The sequence below is a fragment of the Vigna umbellata genome, chromosome 1 (genome assembly GCF_029865625.1).
Source record: "Vigna umbellata cultivar VRB3 chromosome 1, Vumbellata_1.0, whole genome shotgun sequence".
NCBI lineage: Eukaryota > Viridiplantae > Streptophyta > Magnoliopsida > Fabales > Fabaceae > Vigna > Vigna umbellata.
Genome location: NC_142165.1, coordinates 94,897,543 through 94,916,915, shown reverse-complemented (window position 1 = coordinate 94,916,915; position 19,373 = coordinate 94,897,543). Strand labels below are relative to the sequence as shown.

General features: G+C 33.4%; 3 protein-coding genes across 3 annotated transcripts; 1 reads left to right on the top strand and 2 right to left on the bottom strand.

Moving 5' to 3' along the window:
• Positions 1-1,016: 1,016 nt before the first annotated feature.
• Positions 1,017-1,739, bottom strand: LOC148206886 (putative histone H2B.1). Its single transcript, XM_088104884.1, has one exon. The coding sequence runs from the start codon at positions 1,652-1,654 to the stop codon at positions 1,211-1,213; it is 444 nt and encodes a 147-aa protein (XP_087961010.1). The 5' UTR covers positions 1,655-1,739; the 3' UTR covers positions 1,017-1,210.
• An 8,382-nt stretch (positions 1,740-10,121) lies between these two features.
• LOC148206885 (putative histone H2B.1) lies at positions 10,122-10,849 on the top strand. Its single transcript, XM_088104883.1, has one exon. The coding sequence runs from the start codon at positions 10,214-10,216 to the stop codon at positions 10,649-10,651; it is 438 nt and encodes a 145-aa protein (XP_087961009.1). The 5' UTR covers positions 10,122-10,213; the 3' UTR covers positions 10,652-10,849.
• Positions 10,850-15,113: 4,264 nt separating this feature from the next.
• LOC124825076 (ACT domain-containing protein ACR8-like) lies at positions 15,114-18,425 on the bottom strand. Its single transcript, XM_047297615.2, has 7 exons — positions 17,960-18,425; positions 17,280-17,325; positions 17,053-17,167; positions 16,906-16,973; positions 16,206-16,772; positions 16,020-16,124; positions 15,114-15,914 (listed from the first exon to the last, which is right to left on the bottom strand). Exons 1-7 carry the CDS (start codon positions 18,019-18,021, stop codon positions 15,552-15,554), a joined length of 1,326 nt encoding a protein of 441 aa, XP_047153571.1. The 5' UTR covers positions 18,022-18,425; the 3' UTR covers positions 15,114-15,551.
• Between the last annotated feature and the right edge of the window lie 948 nt (positions 18,426-19,373).

Here is a 19,373-nt window from a genome sequence, read left to right as displayed (position 1 = left end):
TTATAAATTATAATGCAGATATTTGATAACACTTCATTTTCAATCTAACATTCTTGTATGCATAGTTCTGGAAAAGTTCAATCCTGTTTCTAACTTTATAGGAAGAAGATATTTAGATGCTAATATTTTTATCCCTAAGGGTATTGCATACACCATAAACACAGTAAATGATTTATAAAATGAAGAATTAGTGAAAGTATTCTGAATTATAAAAAACTTATGCCACTCTTAGGTTGTGTTAATATATATATATATATATGGCTATCAGTCTCTATATAGAGTTTTTATTTTGTAAATATATATCAGAGAATGATAATAGAAAAGATGCTCTAATCCCTACAGTCTGATCAATCAATGAAAGACTATTACTGTAAACTCATACAATACAAAAATTATAACAATCAACTCTTGATAAGTCAAGAAATTAAGATATGAATTGATGCATTCAGCATTTGAAGTTGAACAAATTTGAACATTCATTGAACAAAAATATTAATCCAACATCAAATATAGAATTAACCTATACAACATCAACTGTTTACTAGACTTCAATATAATTTAAGCCATGATCGGTCAATAACGAAAACTTAGCAGATCCTTTAGCAGAAAATCAATAAAAAATAGTAATTTGAACAAGTATCCCTACCTACCAAACATGGTTTTTAACAGATATTTCGATGTTAACATTTTTATCCTTAAAGATTCTGCATCCAAGATAATTGAAAGTGCACGAGTTAAAAAAATTCTGCATCCAAGAAAAAAGAAATTGGATGAGTTATGAAATGAAGATTTAGTTCAAATTATCAAAAACTTACGCCACTTTTGGATTGTGTTAGTAGATGTGTTCATCAGTCTCTATAAATAGAGATAATTATTTATAGGATTTTAAGCTACCAAATGCGAAGGAAAAAAAATCAGCTGATGAATACATCCCAATTTAGCCATCTTCAGAAATAACTATTTGTAATCCAATTATATAACTTATGAACAAAGGAAAGTAGAACATGAATACATGATTCGGTATCAAACACTTCTATTGCATCAATTTAATCATTTCAATACATAGAGGCTGTGCACAATCACATTTTTTCAGTTTAAACTAAAACTAAAACCCTACTGGTTGAAATCGAGGATTAAAACATTAGATCCAATAAATACAACTAATAAGCATTAGGGACCAAGAACACAGGTCAGACATAAAATAACTTGTTTAGGAACTAGTGAACTTGGTAACGGCCTTGGTACCCTCAGAGACGGCATGTTTGGCCAATTCTCCAGGCAATACAAGTCTGACAGCAGTCTGGATTTCCCTTGAAGTGATGGTGGGCTTCTTGTTGTAGCGGGCAAGTCTAGAAGATTCCTGCGCAAGCTTCTCAAATATGTCGTTGATGAAACTGTTCATGATGCCCATAGCCTTGCTGGAGATACCAATGTCAGGGTGAACCTGCTTCAAAACCTTGAAGATGTAGATCTTGTATGTCTCCACACTCTTCTTGCTTCTCTTCTTCTTCTTATCACCGCCAGCTCCTCCCTCCTTCGGAAGCTTCTTTCCTGCCTTCGGCTTCTTCTCCGCTGGAGTCTTGTCTCCTACGGTGGACTTCTTCTCCTCTGCAGGCTTCTTCTCCGCTGGCTTCTTTTCTGCCTTTGGTGCCATATCTAGAGCAGAAGTTGGAGACCTGAAGAGAATTAGGGTTTTGAATTGAGATTCAGAAAGCTTAATGGAAAAGCTATTGAAGATGTGAATGAAGAAAGCCTTGGACGATTGTATATATAGGGAAATGTTTTTGAGTTCTGATTGGCTATAGGACCTTGGCGCGGATCGATGAGTTGGTGTTTAGATTGACTGTTGACGAACGGTTGAGATGTTCTTTTGGCTTCTTAGTTTTCCTTGGGCGCCTAAATTTATTCTTAGGCGGGTATTACCTTTTACAAATGAAAGGAACACAATTTTTTTAACTTCAGTATCAGAAAATCAACCTGGAGTGCATATGAAAGTTCTCCCTTTTACATTGTTCTACCTAATATTATTTGTTTTAAGAAAATTCAATCTTATCTGATAAAATAAATAAAAAATTATACAAACATAATTAATTTTTTTTATTCTTATTTAAAACTTAACAAAAATTAATAATTTTTTATTTAATTCTTTTAAAAAATTATATTTTAAATGAATATAATTTTTTTAGTATGGTATAAATGTACATCGAGTTAGCTTGAGGTCAAGATATTACATAAGAATACATGCGCATATTGATTTGGGATTTTAATTGCATTTGTTTTTTTTTTATGAATTTCGAAAGAAGGAAAGATGATAATTTGTGAGATTGTATAATTTCTCACTTTTCGTACATGTGTTCGGATTTAAGGGTATGAAAGTGTAAAAACCACTTATGGCCTCAAACCAAAGTCAAAATGGTAAGAAAAGCAATGACGTTAAATTTTGTCTGAGGTGACTATCTGTGTGTTACTTTCTACAAAAACTCTCACTCTCCACAAACAATGAAAGAGTGTCACATCAGTAGCCTTGTCACGACATCGCCATCTTCCCTCATGAGTGAAACCTAGCTACCGCCACTGTCACGCCGCCACCTTCAACGCACCATCCACCACGAGCACACCGCTTTCGCGCAACCAAGTTGCGATTCACACCTCTTCCATGGCCATCGTAGAGAATGAGTAGGCAACCCAATCATATCGTTGATGCCATGTTCGTCTTCCTTCATCAACCTGAAACACATAAAATGTTCACAAAACGCAGAAATTGTGAAACCCTCGCACGAATGCCATGGACTACCTGGTGCATCCATCAACAAATGGCGTCTTCTCCTGCGCGCTTCTGAACTCGGTAAATAGAGGAAATCACAAGTGCGATTTGGCCATTCTTCACGCGCCCTTCAGCGTCACAGTACCCTAGCCCCAATTCGTGTTTTCCATTCGAAAGCCCCAAATCATAATTGCGATACGTGCAAAACCCTAATTCGTTCGTCAAACTTCTCCAATCTACACCACGAGTTCGAATAACCTGTAGGAAAACCAAGAACAACAGAACAAGACCACGATAATTATCTTTCTCACACCTGCATAAATTGGGGATTCTTCCATAAACTAGGGAAAGGGAGAGGACTAGGCTCAACTAGAAGAGAACCCATTTCTGCACTATCTTTAGGTTGTCGCGACCCAGTTTAATTTACTTTTTTCATTTGATATTTTTATTTTTAGGGATTTTATGAAATATCTAATTAAAAAGAGTGTGTGAAGAAATTAGGTAAAATAAAATATAATTAAAAAAAGTTAGTCTAGAAAATAAGTCAAAGAATTAATACAAAAGATGGATGCATAAATTAAATGAAGAAAGTGAATGAAAGAAATAGTAAAAAATAATAATGGAAAAATTAGGTGAAGAAAATAAGTGAAGAAAAATAAGTGAGCTCTTTGTTTGCTTGGCACTAAGCGGTATCGAGTGGTGCTAAGCATCATTTCTCTACTGCAGATCTAGACCTCTTTTCTCTTAATTCGTTAGGTGTGACCTGCTTAATGGCACCAGTTATAGTTTGGACATCTGTTTTAAGGTTTCTACTAATTTTTCTGTGTTTTCTAGTTTTGATTGGTTTGGAATGATTTATACAAATTGAATATATATTTGTGTGACATTATATATGTTATAGTTTATAAATATGGTGATACTAGTGATGTTATTTCGAGTATGATATAGAAGTGATGATGAGATATTGTTATTGGTATGGTATCCATGTGTGGCGTAATTCCATGGGTCTCTCGGTGAGATTCTATGATGGCATTCACTAGTGTATTATTGATGTATGAATTATGTTTTGGGGGATATCTTGACACTCCAATCACCATATAATCTCAAGTTGAGATAATGGGTTATGTGGTGAGGAGTAGCAAGAAGTCCTAGTCTATGGTCTAATTCATTGACCGTATGTGGTAGACGAACTAACCTTGTGTGGTAGCTTGGATGAGCAAGTTGTTTCACCACTATAAGTGCAAAACTCGTGAGAGTCCAACATCAATACATGTATCCGGATGATCAAGTCTAGAGTCTATGTGTATGTTTATATTTTGTTTTATTTGGAAGTTTAATTGTTATATTATAAATCTAAATTGCATGTGTTTTTTAAGCTTACCTTTCTGTTTGTTTGTATGTTTGCTTGTATTTTTATTTTTCAATTATCACCTGATTGGTGTGAGTAGAGGATGATATTTCAGTGGAACTGGTGTTGGGCGATGAAGGGACTGATTTATAGACAATAGAATTAGTTTCTTTGTATAGTTGGAGTTTTATAAGACTATCTTAAAACAATTAGACTATTAACAAACATTCTCGGTGTCAGAAATTCATTGTATATAAGGTTAGGTGTTATCGTTAAAATCGAATAACTAAAGTAATATTTTATATGTTTACTTATTGAAACGTGTGGGGAGCTCAGTCATGTGGTTAGCTCGATGGAGCTTGAGGTTAACTCGGTAGGACATATGGTTAACTCGGTGGAGCATGACGTGATTAATTAACAAATCAACTCAATTGGAAGTCATGCACCCCTTGGAAGCTTTTAAATGGAAGTTGTGCACCCTCTGACAACTTCCAAGTTGAAGTTGTTAACCCTAATGACTTTCAATTCTGACAAATTGTTTAGGAAAGTTGTGTGTGGGGTGTACGACTTCTCGATTTAAAGTCGACCCACTCTAGGAATGACAACGGGTTAGGTCGGACACAGATAATGTCTTCATGCTATTCGATTCACAACAAAAAAATTCATCTATTCTCGTTAGATACTCGTTTAAAAATACCTACAAATATTTTAAATTTCGTGGATATTCGTTGATACTTGCGAATATTTTAAAAAATATATATATATTTATAATTTTTTAAAATAAAATATAAACAAAATTACAAAAATTAAAATAAAATACAATATAAATTAAATTAAATTTAAATTAAGTATAAAATGTAAATTAGTTTTAATTTTAATTAAATTTAACTTGATAAAATATAATTTTAATTAAATTAAATTTAATAAAACATAATTTTTTAATTTTAATTTTTTATAAACAATGGATATATGCAATTACAGATGATATGATATTACATTTGATCTATTTTATAAATGAATATTAAAATACTCAGTAAAGTGTGTTTGTTTCCACGTATTTACTGTTATAAAGAAATGAATTGTAGGTGATTATATTTTCGTATTTGATGATTCACGAACGATGATTCGCAAGATAGGTAAAATATTCATCTTTGTTATCGAGAAAAGATTTGCGAATGAAATCTATGGATGTCAAGCATTTTTACAAAAATGTCAATATATCATTTCATATTGCAGGTGTATGCATGCAAGTGGTTATATGGGTTGGGGCAAGAGATTCATGGTTTGGTGAACAAAGTCTTTGGTGCATATTTTACGTATCCTGCATGGTGCATATATTTTTCTTTTAAGTTGTGTTGTGGTTCATTAACATTTTTTTCATTTTTCTTTAAATTTAATTTAAACTAATTAAATATATATTTTATAATATATATAAATATATATATATATATATATATATAATAAAAATAATAATATTATTAATAAAATAAATAATAATAATAACAATAATATATTGCTCTTAAATATATTTTATATTATTATTACTATGAAAGACAATTTAGTAATTTTTATTTTTTATCTATCAAAACATTTTTCTTATCTTAGTGAAATTCTATACAAACTTTCATCAACTTTACTTACAATATTACTTTCAATCACCTTAAGAAAACAATTAAAATTTATTCGCTCCTTATCCTTCCCCTTCAAATTCACTCAGAGCCTAATTATAGATAAGTAATAAATATTTATATATATCAAATATCTACCTGCATATTTTATCACGTAATTCACGAACACGTATATTTGTATTGCCTCTCACAATTTATCTATTGTTTCAAAATTTGTCTGTCATTTTTAATGTTAGATTTGCTTTTGATAAAAGAGTGATTCTCCCTGCACCTCACTGCCTTCGTCCTGCACCTCCCAAATATATTTTAATTCCAAGTATACCCTTTGTAACGTCCCGGCAACTCACAGGGACCGTTGACTGCCCCCACAGACCACCACCAGGCTTTCCAGTGTGCTTTGTCCTCACTCGCACACTTTCTGGGAAAACTTCCTAGAAGGTCACCCATCCCAGAATTGCTCCAGGCTAAGCACGCTTAACCATGGAGTTCTTATGAGTCAGGCTACCGAAAAGCAAATGCATTTTGGTGATATGAGTAGTCAAATCAATTCCTTTAAGCTATCCTTCAACTGTATAGTCCCATACCTATACAGTCTCCAGATCCCTCTCATTCCAGTGTATGTTCGATTCGTCCATGTACCCCTTCCACCCGAAGCTGCCAGGAGCCGCTCCTTGTCTGTGCCCCCCTGCACCATGCTTCTTGCACCGGCGTCACTCCCCGCCCTCGTCTCCGTGCCCGGGTGTCACACCCTTAGCACACTCAACGAGAATATTTTGGATTTTTAAAAAGTTGACTAATTTTGAAACTTTAACTCTGCCGCATCTCAAACTCAAACCCTACACCCCTTTCTAAATCACTCCTCCCTCTTTTTGTCTCCGTCCTCCTCCTCTGCCATTCTTCTCTCCTGTATCCTCTACCACTGTTATTTTGTCTCCACCCTCCCTCTTGTGCCAAGCTTTGTTTGCGTTCCTCCTTCGTGGTTGTTTTTCTCACAAATCTCAGGTGTTTCTGGCGTCCAGGTTAGTACCCTTCATGCATCTGCTCTGTTTGTTGTCATACAATCTATGCATGTGCTTCGTTGGGTGTTCGCTTCGTGCTGGTTGCCGGAGATTCGGTTCGTGTTGGTCGCCGGAGAGCAGGCTGCTTAAACGCCGTTGGAGTTGCGGTCACAGACTTCCGCAGTTGGAAGTGTGGAAAGGTGGACAGAGAAACCACATTTGGATCTGCGGAAAGCTTCTAGAGACGGCTCAGACTAACCGCACATGGAAGTGCGTTAGTTCTTGCCGGAGTTCAAATGTCGTTTTAGGTTTTTATTTCTATAGGTTTTTTAATTTTTTTTATTAGGTTACTATATATTTATTTTATTAGGTTTTATTTTTATTAGGTTAGTATAATAAATTTAATTTTTTATATTAGTTGTTAAATAAAATGTTTTCTTTTAATATATTTTGAATTATTTTATTTGTTTGTTAAATTTTGTTGAATTTGTTATTTTTGAACATATTATTATTTTCGTAATATATTATTTATTATGTATTTAATTTTATTTATTTAATTTTTTTATGAAATTGAAATAATTATTAAATTTTTTATTGAATTAAATAATAATTATTATCCGTAAATTTTGTTAAATATTATTTTGGATTTATTTGTAATTATTTAATTATTATATATGTAATTTTTTTGGAATTTTATATTCTTTGATTACTTATTATTTGTTTGAATATTTTTTATTACATAATTAATTACTTTTTTTGTATATAATATGTTAATAATATATCAACGTACTACTCAGACACTACAGGTAGCTCGTAGGGAATATTTGATCAGTGGAAAATTGATCTGTGTAATCACCCTCACCCACTTCTTTTAAAAAATAAGAAAACTCCGATATAAAATCAGAATTTATTTCAGAATCCAAATATGGATACTTATCCATCTGATATAATTAAATATGACCTACAATAAATATTACAATTTAAAAATTTATTAAATTACAAATAAAAAATTCAAAAACACTTTTAAAATTAAAATGAAACTATAAAGAAGTTCCTTAACCTAATGTTAATGAAAACTTATATTTTTAGAACTACAAATTATGCCCCGAACTATATAGAGTATCTTTCTCTCATAAGTGGACCTTAAGTTGCTGGATAAGACAAGATAATAATATTGAGTTGTTGGATAAGGCAAGAGAATAATATTGAGTCAAGATAATAATATTGAGTTGTTGGATAAGGCAAGAGAATAATATTGAGTCTAATGGGATCTTAACTTTCATATTCATCTTTTCAACATAAAAATCAACTAACCTAAATATTATTATTATGTGAGTGTGGGAAGAAATACTCACGATAAAAAAAAAACTGACAAAGTAGTTGAAATTGTGACTGACCAGAGCGTACTAGGATGGTGAATATAGGAAAAGGTTTTGACCTTCTTATTGGTTAGTGAACTTTAGCGTGGATTGATGAGCTGGCATTTTGAAGAATATGTTGATCAACGGTAAAGATGTTTTTTTCGCATTTGTTTTCCTTTGGCGCCTAATGTTATATATTCTTGCGGGCTAGTACCTCACATGATTGAGAAAACCAAGACAATTTTACAAAGGATAGGAAACGAAACACGTCCATGTCAGAAAACAAACAGTAGCATATCAAATTTATCTTTTTAATCTGTATTATTTGTTTTGAGAAAATTCATTCCTATCTAATAAAATAATACATAACAAATCAAATAATTCATTTTCTTTCAATATTACTTATTCTTGAATTGTTTCCACCGTAAAATTGTTATGCCTTTAACAATTTTTATTTCAAAGTAAAATAATATATTATATGATTTTTATACTCTCCCCTAATTATTTTATATTAACAATGATAGAATTAATTAGTTTTCTTTTTCAAATTAACTGTTAGGAATTTCTTATTTTGATTTTAAAAGATAATATTAAATTATTTTAATTTTGGAAAAAATATTAATTTCTAATTCCATAGTCAACATCTAAAAAGTATACTTTGTTATATTATCTTCTATTTTTTTCCATACGTATTTAAAAGTTTTTCTAAATTTGTTCATCTATTTAAATTTTCATTTTGCTCACAAGTTTTCAGAAAAGATAATCTCATTAATACATCAATATGACAAAATATTATATAAATATGTTATAAATGTAAAAAAATACTCAACATAAAATTTTGTAAAAACTGAGTTTAATTTCCTACAAGTCAATTTATGATGATTTCAACGCGAATTATTTTACCATTTCGTATATCAATCCAATGGAGTTTACCTAGTAGCGAGTTCTAAAATAAAATTAATCCTATCACTACTGCTTTCATTATTTCAAGGTATGTATTATAGAAGAAGACGAATTTGATGATGGTATTTTCTTGGGGTCAGGTGATATTCAACAAAATGAGGGTGCTCATTTGCAAAATGACCCATTGTTCAAATTACCAAGTGTGTAATGTTCAAATTACCCTTGTTCTTTTTCACATACAATTACCCTCATTGTAGAGATTTCCTATTATTAGAATCGATTCTCAATTCGTTATATGTATACAACAGAATCAATGGTATTTTTTTTTTTGTATTTATTGTTTTGAATCAATATTAATTTTTTGTTGTTGACAATATACATATAATAAGGTTTATTATATATATATATATTCATTTACAAGTAAGGAAATATACATAGAAACAACTCTAAATAAACTCACTTATTACATCAGTAATAGTTTAAAGGAGATTATTCTATATTAGTTCACTTCATAATTGATGTAGAAGGATTTCCTGATGCAATAATGAACAATTTATCGAATTTTGACTTGTTATAAGAGATATAAATACTAGTTATGATACTAACCAGTATTGAACAACATATAAAATGTAAATAATGACTAATGTTAAGAGTCGTTTTTCTAATAGTGTTTGTAAAACCATTATCATCATACAAATATAATATTTGAAAGATGGGAGGATGATAAATTAGATAATATATATTTTGAAACAAAAATAATTTAATAACGGAAACAATTCATGGTTCTAAATTTTATTCTATATTTTTATTAGATAGGAGTGGATTTTCTTAAAAGAAATGTTTTTTTTTTTCTTAAAAGAAAATGTATTTTCATAGATGAAACTTAAAAGGACAACATAAGTTTCCATTGTGAAACTGGCTTGCTTTCAACTCAATCATAAAAGAAAACAGTGGGACAAGAATATGTTTAGGCACCTAAGGAAACTAAAAAGGGAAACCAACATCTCAGCCGTTGATCAACACTTTCATAAAAACGCCAGCTCATCGATCCGCGAAGAACCCCATTACCCAATAAGAAGACAAAACTTTCCCTTATATTTACATTTCTCTTAAACTCTGATATTCACAACTTCATCTGCTCTCACACTAAGCTTCTGAAATCCCAAATCTAAACCCTAATTTACTTCTGCGCTCAAAGTTCTGTCCTAGATATGGCACCAAAGGCAGATAAGAAGCCAGCGGAGAAGAAGCCGGCGGAGGAGAAGAAGTCCACAGTAGCAGACAAGGCTCCGGCTGAGAAGAAGCCCAAGGCAGGGAAGAAGCTTCCGAAGGAAGGAGGAGCTGGTGATAAGAAGAAGAGACACAAGAAGAGTGTGGAGACATACAAGATCTACATCTTCAAGGTTTTGAAGCAGGTTCACCCTGACATTGGTATCTCCAGTAAGGCTATGGGCATCATGAACAGTTTCATCAATGACATTTTCGAGAAGCTTGCCCAAGAATCTTCTAGACTTGCCCGCTACAACAAGAAACCCACCATTACATCAAGGGAAATCCAGACTGCTGTCAGGCTTGTGCTACCAGGAGAATTGGCCAAACATGCTGTCTCTGAGGGTACAAAGGCTGTTACAAAGTTCACCAGTTCTTAAACAAATTATCTGATTCCTGATCTGTGCTCTTGGTCCTCTATGCTTGTTAGTTGTATCTAGTGGATCTGAAGTTCTGTTCCTAGATTTGAATAATTAGATTCTAGGATTTAATTTGCATTGAAGAAACTGGATTGTGCATATCCTTTTATCTATTGAAATGATTAAATTGATCCTGTAGAAGAAGTGTTTCAAAATTAACTCCTTTCTAAATGCTCTGCAGTTTCTTCTAACTTGGTTGGGAAGAGTTTTATAATGAAATAGTTGTTTATGAACTTCATTTTAATTTTATAAACTAGTTTTATCTATCCAAATTATTTTTAATTTCAATATATGTAGTGTCTAAAAGAAATTAAGCAATATTTAAATATTACAGGATATAATATTTTCTTTTATAGGGCACAATCTAAGACTGGAAGTCTTTCTACATTATAGATTAATTTTACACATTTTTCTTATACATGATAGATCAATTTTATACATATATAGAGTTTAACATTTTAGTTCATATACTTCTAATAAGTGGTTTTAAGTGAGGAGATACTTCATAAAGAGAAGTATGTTTCTGTTATGAAGGGATATACTTCAAAAGTGAGGTGACAAAAAAAATCTAGAATAATTTGTTTGTCATGTGTCTACAAAAGAGATGAAGGCTTTTCTTTCGCATGCACAACATATTGCTTTTATTTTCCTGTGTTTTTTTCTAAAAGGTTTTCGGTTTTGCTTTCAAATCGATCTTTTAATGCAAGATTTATAGTTCTTCTTCTGACATTTAACATTAGATTTGTGTTTTTTTTTTTCATTCGTCTCTGCCTTTGTCGTCTCTTCCTCTCTAAAAAGTATTTCTTTTTTATCTGAAAATTTTGACCGATTAATATTACATTTGTAGTTTTTGCTCTCTTTCACTTACACTAAAAACAAATCTCCAATGTAAAACCAGTGAGGATAAGATTCATTCCATTCAATCATTCAATGTTTTATGTAAAGGTGGTTCTTATAAAACAACTAATCACATTAATAAAAAACCTTTCAATTTGAAACGAAAGCTGTTTCAATTGGATTTAACTTAATTCACAAAACTAAACATAAATACATTCCTTTTTCTACCATCAATGTTCTTCGGTTAGATACTAACTATTTAGTTGATAAGTATAACTATTATCTTTAACATTAAGTTTACGTTAAATGTAATTGATAATATATACTATTAAATGTGTAATTGTTTACTATTAGATATAATTGGAATTAAAAGAGAACTTTAAAAGATTGGTAAGAAATGAAGATGAATGTCATTTCCATATAAGCTGATGGGTACGATGATTGTTATAATTTCTTATTTGTTTTAATATGTTTTGTTATTACAAATTTGTTATTGTAAATTCCTAACCAATCCCATTTTTTAGAATAGTTTATAGAGTGTAATGTACTTAGTTCGATGATTATTTTTTGTAAAATGCATTTCTTTCATTTGTAGAGAATTATCATGTTATTGTTATACATTATTGCAAAATAAAGCTTTTTCAATGTGTTACTTCTAGGACTTGAAAAAATTAACTAAGTTATACTAAATTATCAATTAAATATACTATATTGTTCCAAAAATATTGAATTGTTTATATTAAAAACTCAATTATACTATTTTATAATTTAGTTTTAAAAAATTGAATCTTTAAAGGTGTAATTGAGTTAACTACTTGTTAACTTAAATCTACTTCACTTTATATTTTTTATTTGTTTGAGTATCTTTAAAGTTGCAATTCACTTTAACTCTTGTTGACTCAAACAAATTTTGGTCGGACTTAATCAAATTTGGTCGATTTTACCTTGCCTGAATTTGGTCGGGACGAACTTGACTAAGTATTGGTCGAGGTAGACACGATCGATTATCAGCAAGGGACAACTCGGCCAAATTAAGTCAAATTTAGCCTAGGTCCAAATCAATCAAGTTTCAATTATAGTCGTCATGACAGAATTTGGTTAATTTTTTACCATGGCTGAGTAGGCCGAATTTTAGAGACTGACTCGACTAAGTTTCGACTGTGGCGACCCTGCCCAATTTCGACTGATTTTCGACAAGGGCCAACTTGGTCGAATTTAGTCGAATTCCAGTTGGGACCAACTCGATCGAGTTTTGATTGTGACAGTCTCGATCGATTTTTGACTGTGGTCGTTCAGGCCGAGTTGGTATGATTTTCGATCGGGGCCGACTGGGTTGAATTTCAGTATGGACTGACTCAATCGTGTTTCAACCATTGACGTCCCGAGTGAAATTCATCGAATTTCGAGTCAAATCCATCTCAACATTTTGCTAAATCTGGCCCATCAACCTTTAGCTTGGCATGATTTGTCTCAACCTTTGACTCATCTTGAATTTGGCCTAGATCTCGACCTTTGATCCTGCTCAACCTTTTTTGATCTTGGATTTAACCTGTAACTTATTTCGGCCTGTCGCAAAGTCATGATGTGTGTCTAAACAGAAAATAAATTTCAATGAAGTATAGTTTAGTAAAACAAAAAAAATAATCCAATTTAATTAGTGTGAAATAATTTTTAATTCGGACAAATCCTTGAAGATTTTAAAGTTTTGGTCATCCCTATTTACTTTGCCCAATATACATATGTGCTATTGATCTGACTCAGTGGATAAGGAAGAAGTGGCCAGGAGGAAGAGGGCCAGGCATTCAAAAGGATGGAGGTCAAGGAAGAGGTTATGGTGGAGGAATACGTGACGAAAAATTACATGCAGATGATCTGGAGAAATATCACGCAGAGGCAATGCATTTAAACTGAAGGAATTGGCCATGTTTCTTGCTAAACATCTATGGTTATTCGGGGCTTGGGGATGGAACACTGTATTTTGCTTGCTCTATTTATTAGGGGAAAGCGAATGGACTTTAGTAAAAACTTTTACACCTGACCCAGTTTGGGCTTCTATTGCCTATTATTCATTTTCGTTGGGTATGAAATACAGATTACGAAACAGGAGTCCGCATCCTCTTGGCATTAATTTGTTTTAACAAGTGCATTAACTCTCTTTAACCTAGTGTAACGTTTATCAACTAATTTTTTTTAGGAACATATCATTTGGGAGGTCAGCTTGTGCCGGCTTGCCCCGTCAACATTGTTTTTGTTCGCTGACCTGTAACTGGCGAGTGAATTAATCTCCATTGTGGTGTCACTAGTATAAAGAAAAAGGCATAGCTAAATCAGGACGAGATACTAATAGTCTCTGTCCAAACATTGCATCTGTATGGTTGATATAGTACCCCGAAGGACGAGATACTAATAGTCTCTGGACTACCAATTAGAAAAGCAGGACATTGTTTAAAGAAGCTATCTATTGTGGACATTAGACATTATGATCTAAGGGAAAGTTTTGGACGGCTGATCGACCTATAGGTAGTGGAGTGCAAACAACACGTGAGACACGTCATCATTATTAGGAAACTCGTTTAGATGTTGATTTTCATTATCAATCAAATGGAGTACATATCCTAAGCACCTATGTTTCAATGGTGTAATAACCCGACTGCACCTTTATCGTCACATATGGATGATTACAGTCTAGGTCAAACTCAATATGTGTCATCTGTCTCATCTGTCTCATCTGGGGAATGTCATCATCACGTGGTTTGAAATGTAAAACCTCTATGATGAATTTAATAGACTCACAATTTTAACAATTGACTACAAAGTTGGACGGGTTTATAGAAGATGTATTAAATTAACTATGTTTCTTTAGTGATCATCATTAGATGGAAAACTACGCAAGTGATTTTTATATAAGAACTCTTATGCTGTCAAAGATTATGAATTTTGATTTATTCACCACATTCTGTCTTTATTTTTATCATCACTTAATATTTCAAGGACTGACAGACTTTGTTTCACTAGATCGTCCATTCATCCTAAGATGATAAAAGTTTTATATTCAAATCTAAGAATATGTACCAATGGATACCTATTTTGTAAGATGAATAGAAAAAAAATTTAGGTGAATAGAAAAAAAAATTAAATTAAAACTAGATGATTGGTTTTATAATAAAAAATAATTTTACTTCTAAATATAATTTTATATTACTTTTCTCATTAAATTTGTTTTGATAATGTTAATTTATTAAAACATTTTTTTAATTTATCGCATTACTCAAATCTTTCCTAAACTTTTATAAATTTTATTTTCAAATTCCCTTTCATTTAATTTTAAATTCTTTTAAAAACAACACACATTTTATTTTTAAATCTTGTCAAATTCATCCATGGTTTCAAGTGAACACATCCTTACACAAGTTTTTCATTGGATCATGCTTTCAATTTTATGCCCAACTTAATCCTTTAGAAGTCTCCAACACACATATTATACGTGGGGCCAAAAGGAGGAAAAAACAAGATTCGGATTCGTGTAAAAAAGGGTGCACCGCAAAGCAACTAACAATCTTTAAGAGCATGCAGAGAGACAGTTAAATTAAAGAATGGAGTGAAACACTTATATTAAATAATGATAATAATTGGTATGCCGTTATGTACAAATTTCGTGGTGTATGAAACCAAATTTGCCCTGCATCTAACTATATTTCCCTATGCCACCAAAGAATCCAATACTGCTATTAATTAACTTTTACCAAGGCCGACAACCTCTAATGCAATTCCCAATCTCCTCCAAAATACTTCCCCTCTTCACGCAAAGCATTTAAAATGGTAGGGACGCAAACCATTCCAGCTGTATATGATCAGATTTCACCTACCAAATCCAACCCAACCAACGAACAACTACCATCACCAAATTCCACCTTTACTTATTATGTACACAAACCTCAAACCTCAAGCAAAGAATATTATGCTCTAAAAGTTGCAAATATCTTCCACACTCCTAAATTCTCTCTCACACCGCCCCTTTCCGCTTTTAAGAGCACGATTTTATCAAACCCAAATTGTATAGATTCCTTCTCACGAGGCTCCCCAGACACAGCAACACTGCCCCACCAACCCCAACTGCTTCATCTTCCCTTTCTGCCTTCTCGTGGCATACCAATGCTAACTCCTTCACTTTTAAATGGCTCAATCCTACTTTCTGCCTAACAGATTCGATGATTTTTGGATCCGCAGGGTATCCGATCGCATCTGTTACATAAAACACATTTGATGTCCTGTCCCCAATGGTAGATATCTCCGCCCTTGTCACATTAAGCCCATTCTCTCGAAAAGTTCTCATCACTTCTGCTAGAAGCCCCTGTCTATCCTCCGTACATAACTCTAACATAACACCCTATATCCAAAAATATATCATTTAATTAGTCAATTTATATAAGTCCATAAGGTAATACCAATACTAATAACTTAGCAAACAAAACTACGACCAAGAACACTATACCTCAAATGCCCTTCTCTCCACAGCAGCTTGCAAGCATTGAATCACACGATGACGTTCTGGTTCTGAACTAATTGGAGTCCCATCCTTGTGTCTTATATAAAACTCCTGTAGTGAATCATTTCAGTTCAACTTAGCATGTAAAACAAGTAACCGACCAAAAAATAACAATTGATTATGAATAATTACCAGATACGCTTGGTCAACTGTTGTCTTGGCAGTTCCATGGAACACAACATATTCCATGTCAGTCAAATTACAGACCACATCAAACAAAAGTTTAATTCGATCCTTGCACTGCACATTGACAACCGAATAACCCCTTTCGGCCCAATTTTGAACGGTGACTACTGGGATATCAGAAGTAGACTTGAAAATGGGATTCCTTTGGTAATCACGATCAGCGTACATCATCTGGTGCAGCCTTCTTTCTGTGTGCACAACGGCGTTAGTGAAGGAAGTTTTCGCACTCCTAATATCATTGTCACCCTTTAGAACATTTCTTAAACGTGCTTCAATAGTTTTAATTCTCTGAGAGTCCTCGATAAGAGTCCCAGAACTGCTGTCTTTCACATAGATTAAAGAGGCAATCCGGCCATTGTGAGTCCAAACCTTAGCATTAACCACATCACATTGCTGCTCAGCTAGTACAGCAAACACCTCCGAAAGAAGACCAACGCGGTCTGTGCCCGTTAATTCAAGGGTAGTCAGACCGTTTAAGACATTGGCACTCCCATTGTGAATTCCACCAAGCGACTGATACATAACATAAAAACAACACAATCGAGAGTGCGGTTATTTTTAAAATAATTCAGACCCAGTACAGAAAAACAACTTGGGAGAGTACCGAACTTCGAAGATAAAATAGATGTCCGAAATTAATTAATACCTGTTCAATATAATTCAAAACGCTCTGATCGGTTAGCTTGTTTCCGTTTTGATCAGTAACATGAAAAACTGTCATTCAATTCAAGGCAGAGATTAGAGCACACGAAATAAAAATTACCAATTGAAAGAGAGGGGGAAATTAGCTTACCATCCATGAACCATCTCCCATCGGAGGAAATGTAAGCCTTCTTAATTGAAAGATTTAGATCAGAAAGCACTTGTACGGCATCCAAAAGTATCCCATGTTTTCTTCCGCTATCAACCTACACATTTTATCAAAGAGAATCCATTAGTTTATGATTTTCCTAACTTATACATGAAAAACAACAATTTGAGGGAAAAAAAAAAATGACGGATTTTCTTAGCGGGGTTTACCTTGACTATTGTTGCGGTGGAGCACACGGCATTATCTATGACAACCCTGTCTCGCAATAAAAGGTCAAAGTCAGCGTAGTTACAACTTTTTAAAGCCGAATTTCTAGGAATGAATGAAAACACAATAAAAAAGATAAAGTAATGTGAATGAAGAAAAACATTCTGGAAGAAAAGGGGCAATGGAGTCATGAGACACGATAAAGAAAGAAAAGTCAGAAAATTGTTAAAATACAGTTGTCGGTACAAATCAATTAGACAAAAGCGATGAGGATTAGATAAAACATACTTTTCTCCCCCTTCGAGATGTTCACGATTCTTGACACAGTCAGACACGATTAGAAAATTAAATCATTAAATCCAAAGCACGCAACGAGTTAACAATTTTACACAAACAGAATAATAAAATAGCAATTAATTTCGAAACAAGTTGCAGTTCTAGACTTAAAAATCACAATGAGGGGTTTGGAATTATGAAAGATTTTGACAAAGGGAGAAAAAAAAGGCAGAAAAGTATGAAAGAAAAACACTACACAAAACATTCAATAAGATTCTGAAAAACCCGTGAAAGGAAAACCACCCCTGCGAAAATTGCTTAATCAGGGGCATGAAGAAAAAGGGCAAAAGAAAATAAAAACAGAAAAGAGAAAGAAGAAGTAAGAATTGAAGTTGATTAGACAAACCTGGGAGTGCTCATGCGAATTACGAGCTTCTCGTACTCATCCGTACATGGTTGCCACTCCATGTTTAAACGTGGAGTATTATGACTGCAGCTGAAGAAACCCAGCGAGGAAAGAATAAGGCTCTGATGAAAAGAGGTTACCGCGGAGCGGCTTTGCCAGCAGCAAGAATAGCCACCCGAAACGACGTGAGTCGGTCAGTGAGTAAGACGGTACAGTAAATTCTCGTGATGTGTCTGGGTGTGGAAACTGGGCAGAAGTTATATACTGGTAGTAGATAAAGTTGCCTTAAAATTCCAAACGGTGGCTTTTAATGCGCACTACCTCCTTCGATCAAATCGCCATAAACAAATCTTACCAAACTTGCTCGCATTCGCTGTGCCTTGCTGTGAGAGTGCGAGAACTACTTCCTTTCTCTCTCTTCTTCCTAGCGCAACCCACGCCTTGATCCTACCTCTACCTCTTTCTAAAACCGCACATAATACCTATTTATATTATTCATGACTTTTAGTTCCTACTATCTCTATTTTATTTTATTTCTTTATTTAAATTTAAATCATAGGCCACGCCTAGGCTACGCGGGCAGCGTGACATGGCTTGCCCGTCCTGACCCAACTTACTCTTTCACCCCGTTATCTTCCCCAGCGGCTAAACCAACCACCAAGACACACAAATCGGGGTAGTTACGGGTCCAGCTGGGACGACACGTGGAATTTACTTGTGCTCCTTTGCGTGCTTTGGACTCAACAGCACAGTGCCAACGGAAGAGGGGTAGACCAGTGGGCTCCAGGCCACGTGGCATTTTGGGGGCCATAGTAACAATCGAGTAATCTTGGTAATTACGGTGTGATTAATTATGACGTAGGCACGTGACAACACCGCTCTTATAGGCATTTCCTCCGTCTCTTGTTTTTGGCCAACTTTCCCTTGTATTTCTCCTCTCTCTACTTCTGTCTCTCCTGTTAATTTCATTATTGTCTTTCCTTATAACCCTATATACTCATTCTTGTTTCATCCATGCCTTCCCTATATCCGTCATTCACAAGATTCAAATTATCCTTAATTAATTTCCACTTACCGCCATCTGCATTGCCGTTCTTAAATTAAAAATTAAATCATTTCCTTTATTAACAACATAATATATGTCAGAATCAAATAATGGTGCATGTTATTACACCGAAACTTATTATACGTTTTTTTGTGCTGTTAGAAAACATTATTGTCTTTCCTCATAACCTTATACACTCATTCTTTTTCCATCCCCATTTTCCTTACATTCGTCAATTAGTATTTATGTATTAATTAGTTTTTCAGCATCTGCATTTCTCTCTTTAACTATAAAATGAAATCATTTCCATTATTAGCAAGATAATATGATAGAAAAAAAAAGTGTATATGTTGTTGTATCATACACAGT

Bases quoted from the DNA above. Each gene is read 5' to 3' on its own strand.
- LOC124825076 (XM_047297615.2), bottom strand. From the start codon at position 18,021: ATGGAGTGGCAACCATGTACGGATGAGTACGAGAAGCTCGTAATTCGC. The intron at 17,326-17,959 runs GTTTGTCTAATC...ATTGCGAGACAG, and splicing joins ATTCGCATGAGCACTCCCAG to GGTTGTCATAGATAATGCCG. The intron at 16,773-16,905 runs GTATTAATTAAT...GTTATGTATCAG, and splicing joins TTTTGAATTATATTGAACAG to TCGCTTGGTGGAATTCACAA.
- LOC148206886 (XM_088104884.1), bottom strand. From the start codon at position 1,654: ATGGCACCAAAGGCAGAAAAGAAGCCAGCGGAGAAGAAGCCTGCAGAG.
- LOC148206885 (XM_088104883.1), top strand. From the start codon at position 10,214: ATGGCACCAAAGGCAGATAAGAAGCCAGCGGAGAAGAAGCCGGCGGAG.